This window comes from Hypanus sabinus, chromosome 17 (genome assembly GCF_030144855.1).
Source record: "Hypanus sabinus isolate sHypSab1 chromosome 17, sHypSab1.hap1, whole genome shotgun sequence".
Classification (NCBI taxonomy): domain Eukaryota; kingdom Metazoa; phylum Chordata; class Chondrichthyes; order Myliobatiformes; family Dasyatidae; genus Hypanus; species Hypanus sabinus.
This window is the reverse complement of record NC_082722.1, coordinates 52,246,235-52,262,465: the sequence shown is the minus strand read 5'-3', so window position 1 is coordinate 52,262,465 and position 16,231 is coordinate 52,246,235. Positions and strand designations below refer to the sequence as shown.

The following is a 16,231-nucleotide window of genomic DNA, read 5'->3' as shown; positions in this document are numbered from 1 at the left end:
GACCATCCAGCGCTTTGATGTTGATCTTTTCTCTTAATTCCTGAATCAGAACTCCCCACCTTTGAAATAGAGATTGCTCCATGAGATTTATGGCTGATAAACTCCTCAAGTTCATTAATCTGAGACCACTACAACAAGGACACTTCGAGCATTACACCATTAGGGGAAGCAGACTGAAAAGTGAACCGACCCGCCAGGACTCCTCTCTCTGCTGACGTGTATCCTCTTTTACTGGACACATTTGACATGCCGCCCAGAAATGTCCTGGATCGGCACAATGTTCTCCTGCGCCACTCTCGTTCCTCCTGAGACAGGTGCAAGAGCCCTACTTGGATAGGCTCCTCCATGGGATGGGTGCTGGGCAGTGAGGGAGGGAGTGGGAGAGGAAAGACGTTTCAAACATTATTTCCCTGCACCACTTAGTTACCTGGTCGCAGCTCGAATGTACAGACATGGGAGTCTGTGGAGGTCCAAAGGCAGGAGCGAGGGTATCAGTAGCAGAGATTGTCGGGGCAGCAGAGAAGGAGAACCTGCGAGATGCTGCTGAATTGCGCTGGCGAGAATGCTAGTGGCTGTCAGCTGGTGCTGGCTGTCTGCAATGAGTTCGTGCATGGCGGCCATGAGAGCGGAAATCGCAGCCGCCTGAGCCCGATTGTCTGCGGTGAGCTGTTGAACATTTGTGGCCAAGGATGATAGCTGTTCCTCCAGATGAGACTGGGTTTGTCAGCACAAGATTATCTGCCTCATTGCTTCTGTAACTTCACTCAGAACAGATTCAATTGCCGGTAGCTTGTCCCCTACCTGACCCATGAATCTCAGCACCAAGGGCAGCTACTTTCACTCTGCTGGGTCCATCTTTCTGTGTTCCAGATTTGCTGTCACTATGTTTGGATATAACCCAAGTGCCAGGAATGAGAGACACTGAAGCGGGTCAATAGTTCAGACTTTAATGCAAATAGAGTCAGATGGAATGGAAAACAATAAATGCTAGGCCAAACAGGCCCATTAGTTATTATTCTATGAAGCCACCAATACATCTGAAAGGAATAACTAAATATAAAACAAATACTGCTAGTTTTCAGAGTCAGTTGACTGGACAGTCTAATTTCTCAGGCAAAGCCAAAAGCAAGTAGGTTGCTGTGCTTTGCTCAAGTCTCAACAAGATCTACGATGAAAAAAATGGAGTTAAATGCCATCACAATGAAATAATAATTAGCTGATACGTGCATATTCATGAGCATAATTACAATATCAGCTGCACTGCTGAATCAGTTGTTGTGACATATTTATTTTAGAGCAATAATTTCCTTAGTACTACGTATGGACTGATAACTTGCTTATGCGCATTGATCTTCTTTCCCTCCCTCTCTTCATCACCCCTAAGTGAATACACCAGTTAAGGCCATTTCCCACATGCAGGCTTTTACTTAATTGATATGTAGTTGCACAAATACAACAAATTGGAGACGAGTACAAACGTCAGAGAATATTGTCAACTGCACCGACAGTTACGGGATGAGACAGCATGAGGAAAGAGTTAAAACAGTTTGGAGAAAGCAGACACAGATGCTGAAAAGCGACGTTTAAGTAACTGCATAGTAGACGCACAACTAGCAAAGGTAAAGTGAAAATAACATGGCAAGGACTTCAGTCGGGAATGTTGACAAATTTGATACAAGGAATGAAGGCTGATAGTCGAATCAAAAAGTTTGAACTGTATTGTAAGATGAACAACATGGATGAGGAACAGAAAGTATACACACTTGTTAGCTTAATGGATGCTAAAACATATAGGCCCTTACGCAACTTTGTAACTCCTGAAAAGCCAACAAGCACGATGTTTGACGCAATTGTTACAGTTTTACAAAATCATTTGAGCCCTAAACCACTGGTAATAGCTGAGTGATATAGATTTTACAAAAGGATCCATTCAAAGTATGAAAACATTTCTGAGTGCATTGCAGAACTGCACAAACTTTCCCAATACTGTGACTTTAGAGATGGACTTTCTGATGCATTGAAAGTCATGCATGTGGTATGCATAGTCAAAGCACTCGAGAGGCTACTGTCAGAAAGAGACTTAACCTTAGAACCAGCATTGACCATTGCAATATTGTTAGATACTGCAGCAAAGGATGTAGCAGAACTACAGAAAGGGAGTTTAGAATGTGAAATGCTCACAGTGTCTCTGAATGGTGCAAAAAGTCAAATGTTATTGATGTGGCAAATCCTCCTAGGATGAAAATAATGGTTCAAAGATCCAATTTAATGTCAGCGAAATGTATACAATATACATCCTGAAATGCTTTTACTTCACAAACATCCACAAAAACAGAGAAGTGCCTGAAAGAATAAACAAAAGTTAAAGGTGAGAACCCCAAAGTCCACCCCCAGCTCCCCCTATCTGTGTGTAAGTGGCAGCAAGCAACAATCCCCCTCCCCCCCAACCAGCAAAAAAAAGTACCTTTTCCATCTATTTCTACTTGAATGTGTCATAAGAATATAAGAAATAGAAACAGGAGTAGGCCATCTGCCTGTCGAGCCTGCTCCGCCATTCAATAAGATCATGGCTGACCTGGCCTCATCTCCTCATCACCTGCCAATAGCCCATAACCCTTACTTCCCCAGCATGCAAAACTGTATTCAACCTTGTCTTCAATATATTTACTGAGGTAGCCTTCACTACTTTGGGCAGAGAATTCCACAGATTCACCACCCTCTGGGAAAAGCAGTTCCTCCTAATCTTCATCCTAAATTTACTGCCCTGAACGGTCCCCTAGTTCTTGTCTCACCTACCATTGGAAACAACTTTCCTGCCTCTATCTTGCCTATCCCTTTCAAAATGTTATATGTTTCTATAAGATCTCCTCTCATTCTACTGAATTTTAACGAGTACGGTGCCAGGCAACTCAATCTTTCCTCATAGTCATAGCATGTGCTGAGCAATAGCAAAGACACAGACCAAAGTTACCTAAAGGCTTTGCATTTCATCTGACATTCGACAAACCACAGTTCTCTCTCCCTGGCAAAGGAAGAAGCAGGTGTCCCCCATTTTCACAGTGAATGGGAGACGAAACAACCCGTTGGTTTATAATGTTAAAAGTCTGTTTCATTGCCTTTTCTCAGCTCTATGGCTGAAGATCGCAAAGACCTCAGGTCTACAGGCCCACAGCAAAAGATTTTTTGGCCTCCCCGATGACACACGAGTCTCCTGCTCTGACACCAACCCTCGATCCGTCCGTCTCCAGAGCCCCACGATCTTAGGCTTCTGAAAATGATTGAGACTCTTAGGCCAAATTCTTGGCATGTCAAATAATGGCCAGTCGTGGAATCCTGAGAACGGGTCCCATTCCCGCAAAGTACTGAAGCCTACGTGTAATTCCAGGTCAGGGTCTTCAAAAGAACCCTAAAAGGGAAAAATAAAGACATTAAAGGTGGAAATAGAGCTGTTTCCAAAGATGCAAACAAAGAAGTCGCCGTTAGGTACCATTAACCCTCCAAAGCTCCGCCAAACCTATTGGTTCAAAGAAAACGTTTGCAGAGAATGTCAGACACAAGGTCACATAGAGTACACAAGGCAAACAAAAAGCACAACCAAAGGGACAAACGCACAGTGAAAAGTGTCAAACAGAAAACTAAGCAAGTGCATCAAGTGACTGAATGCAAAACAGAATCACAGTCTAACAAAGGTGAGCCATTATGCCTAGAACTGCATAACATAACTGAAGCAGGTCACAAAACCATATGGATCACAATAGATGAGTCTGATGTAAAACTGAAAATGGTGCTGGATACAGGGTCAACTTTCTCTATAATTTCAGCAGCTAACTACAACAGATTGTATTCAAAGCCATCATGAGAGAAGACTTGAGTGATGCTAAAGACCTATGTAGGTGAAAAAATGTCTCCCAAAGGCAAAGTGAATGTGATGTATGGCAGTCAGACACAGAAGTTAGAGTTTATCTGTTGAAAAGTGGAGGGCCAACACTTTTTGGACATGAATGGCTGAGATAAATCTCAGAAAATATCATTAATCATAGTATTAAATAATAAAGTGCTAAAAATAATGCCTTGTTGGGTCTCATTCGCTACCTCATAGAAACTGAAATACACATTACCGGCGTAGACTGTCCAAATAAAACACTCAGAGCAAAATTATAGTCTTCCCTTCACTCCTGATTTCCAACACTTAATCAAAAGCCCTTTGTTTCATTAACATATCATCTGCCTTTTCAATATCAAAAATGCTGCCATTACAATTTCTTTATTTCCATGTGCTTCCCTAATATCATCTTCCAAACATAAAATTGAATCCAAAGTCTTTCTATCCTTCTGAAATCTACTCTGATAATCACCTCACTTTCCAAAGTATAATTCAACTACTCTATTACCATACGTTTCATAAGTTTACACAAGTGAGACATTAGTGATATTGGTTTCCCAATTTTTAGAATAGGCAACACTACTGCCATTTTCTATGAGGAAGAAAGGCGGCCTAGCCTCCAAATATGAAATAAATTTTAATGTTTTAAACGTTTAACCATACGAGAACATGTAACATCCTTTCCTGGAGACATCTGACCTGAACTATTAATAGCCTTCTTAAATTCCTACAATAGAAACTCTACACCACTAATACAAGCATTGCTACAGCTGGCTTCCAACACATCAGGATATTCACTTAGAACCTTATCACTACATAATTTAAGCTCTTCACGTAAATTATCAGGATTATGAATTGCAGCAAATGACCAAGCCAGTAACTCAACCTTCTCTCTTGCAGTAACAATCATATTACCTTCTTTAATCAATACTGAAATGCTATTATCCCTACAAATCCCTCCTCTTCCATTTTCTTAATCATTCCTCAACATCTCCAAATTTTCTAAAAACCTTATTTTTCTCCCTAATTGCTTTTGCACGCTCCTCAGTCCACCATAGTACGACCTTTCTCCTATTAATGCCCTTTTTAATAAGAATCACTTCCAAGAAAATAATGAAAATGATGACAAATAAAATTGGTTTCCAACATGGAAAAATTGATTTGACAGGTGTTTGTTGTCAGCGTGGTGAGTGTGGTGTTCTTTCTGGATTTCCCCATAAACTGCCTGGTATTGATAGTGAAAGTTCAGTTTTCAATCTACAATTAATAATGGTAGGTTTTCCAACAACTTTGTTTTATTGGACGGTTCATGGAGATCAAATGATCATAGCAAGAGACAGAGCTGCAGCAATATATGATCAATCTCATCCTGGTGTTTCTGTTCAATTATTGTTGAGTCACCAAATGGAACTGAGATTCTACTTGTTCCTGGAGTTCAAGAACTTGCCTTTGAGGAGAAAGTGCATTGTGATATATTTGAGTATTGTTGAGTAAATAAAACACATTGGGGAATTTTGACATCAGTGTGTGAAATTATGAGCTTCATACTATTAGAGTTAGAATTATCACCCATTGATAGACCCCATCAGTGTATGTAGTGAACTCCCGAAGAATCCAGAGCCCACCCTGGGGAGAATTACAGTTTGTCTATCATTTTGCACTCCTGTCTTTAAGAGTCACCTCCTCAAAATGAATGAAGTAGGATTTCAAAAATCAGTGTTCACAAAGTTAGGAGTTATGGTCTTTCCATAGTTTCTTTGATTTACCTTAGTAATTATAAAATCCAACTTGCAGGTTCCAGGGTAATACTTTTATGTAAAGTATTGTTTTACCTTTTTAAAATCACTCACCATGATTTTCAATTTATTCATATACAATATTTGTATTGATGAAAATTTATTTTGGTTGGGATGAGTTGTTCTCTGATCTTGGCAATTTACTTGTAAACATGTTACCACCATACAAGGAGAAATCATCAATATGCTGTTCACTACATGTGGTAAACTATGTATACCTGTCTGGACACGCCCCTCTGCTGACTGCTCCTGTGGCTGCTCCCACAGACCCCTGTATAAAGGCGATTGGGGCACTTGCCCCCCCCCTCAGTCTTTGACATGTCGTGCTCCCTTTTCGCTGTTAATAAAAGTGATGCACCATCAATAACTCTAGGAGCCTAACAACACACACAAAATGCTGGTGGAACACAGCAGGCCAGGCAGCATCTATAAGGAGAAGCACTGTCGACGTTTCGGGCCGAGACCCTTCGTCCACCAGCATTTTGTGTGTGTTGTTTGAATTTCCAGCATCTGCAGACTTCCTCACGTATGCTCTAGGAGCCTATCGTTCACTTCCAGTCTCCTAGAGTTATTGATGGTGCATCACTACATATCTATAGAAGTTGGTCAAAGTTTCAGATGTCAAGGACATATGTGGAGAAAAGTGGTGGAAAGGGGCCAGTAACATCATGAAGGATCTCACCCACCCTGCTCGTGGACTGCTTGTCCCACTGCCACCTGGGAGGAGGCTACCTAGCATCTGTGCCAAGACTACCAGACACAAAAGCAATTACTTTCCCCAAGCAGTAAGGCTGATCATCACCTCCACCCACTAATTCCACCAGCATCTTGTGTACAGCCTACTGTGACGTTATGGATATACAATCAATCTATGTCTATAACTTATCTTGTGTATTAATATTTATTGAATATCTTGGTCATAACTTGCCCTGGTCTCATCACATCAACACTCTGGCCAAGGAAGCACACCTCCCTGAGCTAAGGAAATTTGGCATGACCCAGTTGACCCTCACCAGTAGAGATGTACCACAGGAAGATCCTATCAGGATGCTTCACAGGTTGGAATGACAACCACTCTGCCCAAGACCACAAGTCATTGCAGTTCTGGACACAGCTCAGCCCATCATGAAAACCAGCCTCCCCTTCATTGTCTCTGTCGATACTTCCCACTGCCTCAGGAGAGCAGCAGCGTAATCAAAGACCACTCCTACCCTTCTCATTCTCCCTTCTCCCTTCTTCCATTGGCTAGAAGATACAAAATCTTAAAGACTTGCCACCCCCCCTCAAAAACAGCTTTTATCTTGCTTTTAAAAGCCTTTTGATCTTGGTCTCACAATCCACCTCATTGTGGCCCTTCATGAACACATGATGCTGGAAATCCAAAGCAACACACAGAATACTGGAGTTGCCACCTTGCCTTTGTTCCCTTCTTGTCTGCCCAAACTGCACTTTCTTTGAAACTGTTGCGCTAAATTCTGCATCCTTCTGTGCTTTTCACTTTCAACTGCCTCGATGTACTTGTGTTCTGAAATTATCTGTAGTGATGGCATGCAAACAGCTTTTCACTACAATTCAGTGCCTGTGACAATAATAAAGGCACTACCAAGGACAAAGATTGATACTTTTTGGATATCAATGGGAATGAGGGTGATAGGAACAACCATTATCATACTGAATGGTGGAGCAGGCACAAGGAATTAAATAGCCTCATTTTGCTGTTACTCATCATATTATTAAAAGAGTGAGTTCCGAGGAAAATCCAATACCCAGTTGCACCATTTTGTTCACCATGCACTGTTCCATCATGATGCTAATATTAGCCTCTCCTTCCCTTCCTATCAGTTGCTGAGGAGAATGAATTCAGACCAGCAAAGGTGAAGGTTCACAGGGGTTGCCTGTGATTTGTGTCACTGGTCCCTGAAACTTGAGTTACAAATGTTTACTATCCCATGGTATTCTGCACTAATGCAGAGTTGCAGGCCGGGCCAGGCCCATCTTCTCCTGTATTGAGTACGTGCTCCCTTGTTGCAGCTGACTGCTTCCCACACCTCGGGCCTGCAGCCCAAGTATCTGCCAAGTGCTGCTCCTCCTGACTTGCACATACACTCCTATTATCTTGAAATATGTTGTACACTAGCCATATATCTTTGTATGATTTTCATCACAAAACATAAAAAGAACTAGTTTAAAAAGAATGGCATGTTTTCCATTACTGTGTATTCCCCATGTCCAGATTTCATCAGGACATTTGTCCTTGCTCATGTTTAGTAGTACGTTAACACTATATTTAATTTAACCAGTTGTGTGGGAGTCCATATGCTGTCCTGTACTGTTAGATTTCTAATCCAGCAAGCTGTCATTTCTATCACTTCTACGTAGAACATTAATTGTGTTGATAGCCTGATACTGTGGTGCCAGTATAACAAAGTCTCCCCCAATGTCCACAAGACCATAAGATATAGGAGCAGAAGTAGGCCATTCAGCCCATTGAGTCTGCTCCACCATTCAATCATGGGCTGATCAAATTCTTCCAGTCATCCCCACTCCCCTGCCTTCATCCCATACCCTTTGATGCCCTGGCTAATCAGAAACCCATCTATCTCTGCCTTAAATGCACCCAATGACTTGGCCTCCACAGCTGCTCATGTCAACAAATTCCACAGATTTACCACCCTCTGACTAAAGTAATTTCTCCACATCTCTGTTCTAAATGGACATCCTTCAATCCTGAAGTCATGCCCTCTTGTCCAAGACTACCCTACCGTGGGAAATAACTTTGCCATATCTAATCTGTTCAGGTCTATTAACATAGCCAGGCGGTGCTAGCTAGAAGGGCCAAATGGCCTACTCCTGCACCTATTGTCTATTGTCATTCGGAATGCTTCTATGAGATCCCCCTCATTCTCCTAAACTCCAGGGAATACAGCCCAAGAACTGCCAGACATTCCTCATACGTAACCATTTTATTCCTGGAATTATTCTTGTAAATCTTCTCTGAACCCTTTCCAACATCAGTATATCCAAAAAACAAAAAGAGTTGATTGTGGATTACAGGGAGAAGGGAGTCAAGTTTGGATCGATCATCATCAATGAGTCTGCAGCTGAGAGGGTGAGTAGTTTCAAGTTCCTCAGTATACACACTACTGATGATGTCACCTGAACTGTACATACTGGCTTTGTGGCCAAAAAATGCACAACAACATCTCTTGCACCTCGGGTGACTGAAGTTCAGTATGAGCCCTCAAATCCTCAAGACCTTCTATAGGGGCACCATTAAGAGCATCCTGACTGGCTGTATCACCGCCTGGTGAACTGCACCAACCTTGATTGCTGGGCGCAGCAGAGAGTGGTACAGACAGCCCAACACATCTGTGGATGTGAACTTTCCTTCATTGAGGATATTTTTAGCAGCAGGTGTGTAAAGAAGGCGTGGAAGATCATCAGGGAAACCAGTCACCCCAACCATAAATACTGTTTCAGCTGCTTCCATCTGGCAAATGGTACCGCAGCATTAAAACCAGGACCAACAGGCTACGGGACACCCTCTTTCTACAAGCCATATGACTTCTAAATTCACATGTCTGTACATTGCAATGGAGTCATAACGGAAAGATTTTTATTCCTTCACGTTATTGGATGGATATAAGAATTAAATAAATTCTAATTCTAAAATAATATTTCTGATGAAAATTGTGGGAGGGTTGATCTACACAGTGAAATATGGACTATCAGAAGGTAAATCCTTATCCCTTGTGACATGTGGTTAGGATGTGCAAAGTCCATTATAACCAAGCACAAAGTACACTGTTGTAATTCAACATCTGTAGTTTGTGTGAAGGTTTTTCTTCTATAAAACCATTCAATCAGGAATGGTGTTCAGATGATAATCTGCTTAAGTGTTATTTTCCTTTTTCTTTTTGTAGTTCACTTCAACTGCAGTGAACAGAATGGCCTGGAATTCCAAACAGATAATCCCTCTTTCGACGTGGAATCTGATGGAAGGGTTCTTATTAGTGACGTTCCACCAACAAACCAAACCAGCTTTACCATTGTTGCATTTAACAAGGCAGAAGACACATGGAAAACAGCCGTTACTGTCCTAATAAATGGTGTAAAGGTAATTTATCAGAGATTTTGGAGTGAATGGTTGAATAGTTATGACCAAAGTAAATGCTAAAGCATTGAAATGTTATGGAGCTTTTAAACAATTACTTTAATGAGTTTTGGTAAATTGATGAAATGATTGATGAATGAGAAAATTCCCACCTAAATGAATGTTGTCATGAAATGCAGCATTCATGGTTTTTAATGCAGAAACACTAATTCCAAAGTTCAAAGTAAAATTTATCTTCAGAGGACAGACACATCAGCACTGAGAACCCTGATATTCTTTTCCCTGTGGGCATACTCAGCAAATCTATAGAATTGTTACTGTGAACAGGATCAATAAAAGAGCAAGAGCATAAAAGACAACTGTGCAACTGCAAATATAAATAAATAGCAATAAATAATGAGAGCATGAAATAACAAGATAATGAGTCCTCAAATTGAGATGATTGGTTGTGGGAACATCTCACTAGATGAGTGTAGTTATCCCTTTTGTTCAAGAGTCTGATGGTTGAGGGGTAGTAACTGTTCTTGAACCTGGTGGTGTGAGTCCTGAGGCTCCTGTACCTTTTACCCAAATGGCAGCAGCAAGTAAAGAGCATAGCCTGGGTGCTGAGAATCTCTGATGATGGATGCTGCTTTTTTATGGCAATGTTTCATGTAGGTGTGCTCAATCGTTGGGAGGGCTGAATCCACAATCTTTTGTAGGATTTAATGTTCAAAGGCATTAGTGTTCCCATACCAGCCTGCTGTAGCCAGTCAATACACTTTCCATTATAGATCTATAGAAGCTTGTCAAGGTTTTTGATGACATGTTGAATCTCCGCATACTCCTGAGGAAGTAGAGGCACTATTGTGCTTTCTTTGTAATTTTATTTATATGATGGGTCCAGGACAGGTCTTCTGAGATAGTGGCACACTGGAGTTTAAAGCTACTGATCCTCTGCTTCTCTGATCTTCCAATGATGACTGGCTCATGGACCACTGGATTCCCTCTCCTGATGTCTACTATCAGTTCCTTGGTCTTGCTGACATTGAGAGGTTGTTGATATGACACCACTCAGCCAGATTTTCATTCTCCCTCCTCTATGCTGATTCATCACCATCTTTGCTATGTCATCAGCAAACTTGCACATGGTGTTGGAGTTGTACTGAGCCACACAGTCATAGGTGTAAAGCGAGCAGAGCAGGGTCTAAGCTCACATCCCTGTGTTGCACCGATGCTGATGGAGATTGTGGTGGAGATTTTTTTTACCAATCTGAACTGACTGGGGTTGGCAAGAGAGCAAATCCAGGATCGCACTGCAGATGGGGTTATTGAGGCCCAGTTAGAAACAGTTATTTCAAAGTTTAAGGTAAATTTATTATCAAGGTACAAAAAGGTCACCATATGAACCAAACCTGAGGTTCATCTCCTTGCAGGCAATCACAGTAAATAAAAGGGACACAATAGAGCAATTGAAAGACCACACCCAACAGAATGGACAATCACTAATGTGCAAAAAAAAACTGCCAATACAAAAAGACAGAGGGAAGTAAATAAATAGAGGTAGATAGATAAATAAGCAATGAATATTGAGAACATAAGATGATGAGACCTTGAAAGTGAGTCCACTACAGCGGGAACAGTTCATTGAGTGAAGTGAGTGAAGTTATCCCCTCTGGTTCAAAAGCCTGATGGTTGAGGGGTATTAACTGTTCCTGAACCTGGGGATTTGGGTCCTGAGGCTTCGGTACTTTCCCGATGGCGGGTGTGAGAAAGCATGACTTGGATGGTGGAGGATGACGATGGATGCTGCTTTCCTACGACAGCTCAATGGTGGGGAGGGCTTTATCTGTGATGGATGGGCCATACCCAATATTTTTGTAGGCATTTCTGTACGAGGGCATTGCTGCTTTTAGACCAGGCTGTGATGCAGCCAGTCATTATGCTCTCCACCACACATCTATAGAAGTTTGTCAAAGTTTTAGAGGACACGCCAAATCTTTGCAAACTTCTAAGAAAGTAAAGTGGCTGCTTACTTTCTTCATAATGGCACTTACTTGCTGGACCCAGGACAGATCCACTGAAATGACAATAATGAGGATTTGTAGCCACAGATTCCCTGATGAAGACTGGCTCATGGGACTCTGGTTTCCTGCTCCTGTAGTCAATAATTATCTCCGTGCTCTTGCTGATATTGAGAGAGAGGTTGTTGTTGTGGCACCATTCAGCCAGATTTTCAGTCTCTTTCCTATATACTAATTTGTCACCACCCTTGACCTGGGCTACGACAGTGGTGTCATTCGCAAATGTAAATATGGCATTGGAGCTGTGCTAAGCTTCACAGTCATAAGCATGCAGTGGGGTTGGGCAGGGGGTGTGGGGAATGTAAGCACACAGTCTTAAAGCGCTTGTGCTGAGTGAGATTGTGGAGGAGATGTTATGACCATAAGATATAGGAGCAGAAGTAGGCCATTCAGCCCATTGAGTCTGCGCCACCATTCAATCGTGAGCTGATCCAATTCTTCCAGCCATCCCCACTCCTCTGCCTTCTCCCCATACCCTTTGATGTCCTGGCTAATCAAGAACCTATCTATCTCTGTCTTAAACACACCCAATGACTTGGCCTCCACAGCCACTTATGGCAACAAATTTCACAGCTTTACCACCGTCTAACTAAAGTAATTTCTCCACATTTCAGTTCTAAATTGACGTCCTTTGATCCTGAAGTCATGCCCTCTTGTCCAAGTCTCCCCTACCATGGGAATTAACTTTGCCATATCTAATCTGTTCAGGCCTTTTAACATTCAGAATGTTTCTATGAGATCCCTCCTCATTCTCCTGAACTCCAGAAAATACAGCCCAAGAGCTGTCAGACGTTCATCATATGGTAACCCTTTCATTCTTGGAATCATTCTCATGGATCTTCTCTGAACCTTCTCTAATGTCAGTATATCCTTTCTAAAATAAGGAGCCCAAAACTGCACACAATACGCCAAGTGTGGCCTCACGAGTGCCTTACAGAGCCTCAACATCACATCCCTGCTCTTATATTCTATACCTCTAGAAATGAATACAAACATTGCATTTACCTTCTTCAATACTGACTCAACCTGGAGTTTAACCTTGAGAGTATCCTGCACAAAGACTCCCAAGTCCCTTTGCATCTCTGCATTTTGGAAATTCTTTCCCCATCTAAATAATAGTTTGCCCGTTTATTTCTTCCACCAAGGTGCATGACCATACACTTTCCAACATTGTATTTCATTTGCCACTTCTTTGCCCATTCCCCTAAACAATCTAAGTCTCTCTATTTCCTCAATACTACCTGCTCTTCCACCTACCTTTGTATCATTGGCAAATGTAGCCACAAATGTATTAATCCCATAATCCAAATCATCGACATATGGTAAAAAGCAGCGGTCCCAACACCAACCACTGTGGAACTCCACTGGTAATGGGTAGCCAGCTAGAATAGGGTCCCTTTATTTCCACTTTCTGCTTTCTGTCAGTCAGCCAGTGCTCCACCAATGCTAGTAACTTCCCTGTAGTTCCATGGGCTAAGCAGCTTCATGCGTGGCACCTTGTCAAAGGCCCTCTGAAAATCCAAGTACCCCACATCCACTGCAAATTTTCCTTTGTCTACCTTGCTTGTAATTTCCTCAAAGAATTGCAGTAGATTAGTCAGGCAGGATTTTCCTTTCAGGAAACAATGCTGGCTTTGGCCTGTCTTGTCATGTGCCTCAAGGTATTTCGTAATCTCATCCCTAACAGTCAATGCCAACAACTTCCCGACTACTGATGTTGTTGCCAATCCAAACTGACTGGGGTCTGCAAGTGAGGAAATGGAGGATCCAATTGCACAAGGAGGCATTGAGGCCTAGGAACTGAAGCTTATTGATGAGTTTTGAGGGGATGATAGTACTGAATGCCGAGCTGTAGCCAATGAAGAGCATCCTGATGTAGTATGCAGCTTTGCTGTGCAGATGTTCCGGGACTGAGTGAAGAGCCAATGAAATGGCATTTGCTGCTGACCTGTTAGAGTAGACAAATAGTAAACTAATTGTAAACTACCTTCTGTATTTTGAGTTACAGGTGCAAGGTTCTGCAGGGGACAAGTCAGATGTGCCAGTGTTCATGTTCCCTTCACGGTTTTCTCATTCTGCGTTGAGACGAAGGAAGCGAGATTGGGCGATTCCAGTTACCAAGCATCCAGAAAATCAGAGAGGACCTTTCCCAAAGGATCTTGTACAGGTTTGCCTTTATAGTTCAAATTGTAGTGGAATTCTGTTTCGGGATTGAATCAAACTGTTATCATTTTGATTCAGTTCAGGCTCCTGGTGACATTTGGAATAAGGATAAAGGAGTGTAAACGTCAGAAACAAGGAAGCAGCAAATGCAGTACTGGGAAATATCTTAGGCACTTGTATTTAGCAAGGGTGCTTAAGACTTTTGCATGGTATTGCAGTAATTTTATATATCACACTGTACTGCTGCAAAAAAAAACACTAATTTCATGACATACTGTATGAGTGCTGATAAACCTGAATCTGCTATGGGTCTATTGTGGTCTGAGAGTGGGAAGGGGGAGAGAAACAGGAATAATAGTTGGGAAAAGGGGAAAAGAGGGGAGGAAGTGGGAAGCAGCAGAGAGAATATTTGTAATGATCAACAAACCAATTGTTTGGAGTCAAACAACCTTGTCTGGTGTCTCAGTACTGGGTGTGCCTGGACCAGCGCCACCCCTCCCTCCACCCCGGCACTCCTTCTCTGCCACCTGTCCTACACCCCTGCCTCTGTGCTCCACCAACACCATTCCCAACAAAATTTGCTTCAGTCAGATTTACAAACTTGTTCTCTGCTCCATGTTGACAAATACAGCAAATCATTAAATATTTGCAATAAACAATCAAATAATCCTCAAGTTTAAGAATTTAAACTAATCAAACAGTAGGAAAGATTCTTCTTGTTCAGTATCCGCCAATGTTTTCAGCTGTTAGCCATAAATTCCAAACAAGAATTCTAACACGATGGCCTATAATTTGCGATGAGGAAAGTAACAAGGATTTTGGTGCTCACCGTTATCATTGGAGAAAACACAGCAACAGTTCGAGAAGTCTGATTCCACAAAGGCAGGCACACTTAGATGAGCACTGGTGCAGACATGGCACAGAATGGGCACAGGCAGAGATGGGTCTGTAATCACAGACAGTAGGTGTATATTTACCCCTTGATCATGACCCCACTAAGGAGTCAGAGAGAAAATTGTATTGTATTCAGAGAGAAAAGAGTATTTGCTATATTTGAATTTGAATTGTCAATGACACAGATTTCCTGGGTGGCTTGCAAATAATTGGAAAATATTCTAACTGTGTTAATCAAACAGTCCTGAAGAAGGATTTCAGTCCAAAACGTTAACTGTTTACTCTTTTCCATCGATCCTACCTGACCTGTGTTCCTCCAGCATTTTGTGTGTTGCTTTGGATTTCTTTGAAATCAGCATTTGCTGATTTTCTTGCGTTTTTGATACAAGTGTTTTTTTTAATATTTCTGTTGAAAAGCTTCAGGGAAGTATTGGCTAGAAGACTGAGGTGCAGATGATCATACTTCTGAAGTCACATTTCTTAGTTTTATGTAATCATACATTTTGCATTACTGAGTAACTCATTTCTTTCTTCTTAGAATAAAATTTGGGAGAAGTTAATTTCTCTACATCTTGCAAGTTCTGTCTTAGCGCATCTTGTATATTTATAGAATTAGCTGTTTTTTTGTAAATATTAAGAAATGCTGTCTGTAAGGTGTTTTAATTGACCAGGTTTCACTCTTGTTAACCCCACTTTACTGCTTCGTCTTTCTTTCTGTCTCTTCCACCTACCTTTTGAAACAACACTTGTGCAGAATGCATGTTGGCTTTGTAAATGAGTGATATAATATGTTTGAAATCCTGGTTCCAAAATGAGTTTGTTATTAGCCAGCTGGTGCTTGGGGGTGTCCAGCAATAAAGAACAGAAGTTATTCTCCTGGAGCTAAAATTAGCAGATGTTCTAATCTCTCCATTTAATCCTGCCCTCACATGCTGTCACAACTGTCAGCTTTACCCCTGCCCCCAAATCCTGAACTTTTTCTATTTCTTCTTCTCACCAGGAAACCCATCACCTCTTTGTTCTCCCCAGTTTGCATCCTCTCGACTTGGATCCCCTGATTTTCAGCCAGGGTTGTTGGAATATTTATGAGGAGATGATACTGTGCATACTTCCTTCACCTGACTCTCTCAACCTAATTCAGGCAATTTAGAAAAGACTGTGAATTAAATATGGGACTTTTGCTTCTTAGCCTTTACTGTGATGCCTCGAGGCAATTCACATTACATTAATTGGTCCTACCGAAAGGACAACTGTACTCTTTTCCATAGATGCTGCCTGGCCTGCTGAGTTCCTCCAGCATTTTATGTGTGTTGTTTGG

At 41.7% G+C, this 16,231-nt stretch overlaps 1 protein-coding gene across 1 annotated transcript in view; it reads left to right on the top strand.

The window, feature by feature from the left end:
* The first annotated feature begins 537 nt into the window (after positions 1-537).
* LOC132406633 (B-cadherin-like) overlaps positions 538-16,231 on the top strand; it is a 31,417-nt gene continuing 15,723 nt past the window's right edge. The window contains exons 1-3 of the mRNA XM_059992436.1: positions 538-661; positions 9,603-9,796; positions 13,865-14,023. Coding sequence (XP_059848419.1) covers positions 538-661; positions 9,603-9,796; positions 13,865-14,023 — 477 coding nt within the window. The remainder of the gene's footprint in view (positions 662-9,602; positions 9,797-13,864; positions 14,024-16,231) is intronic.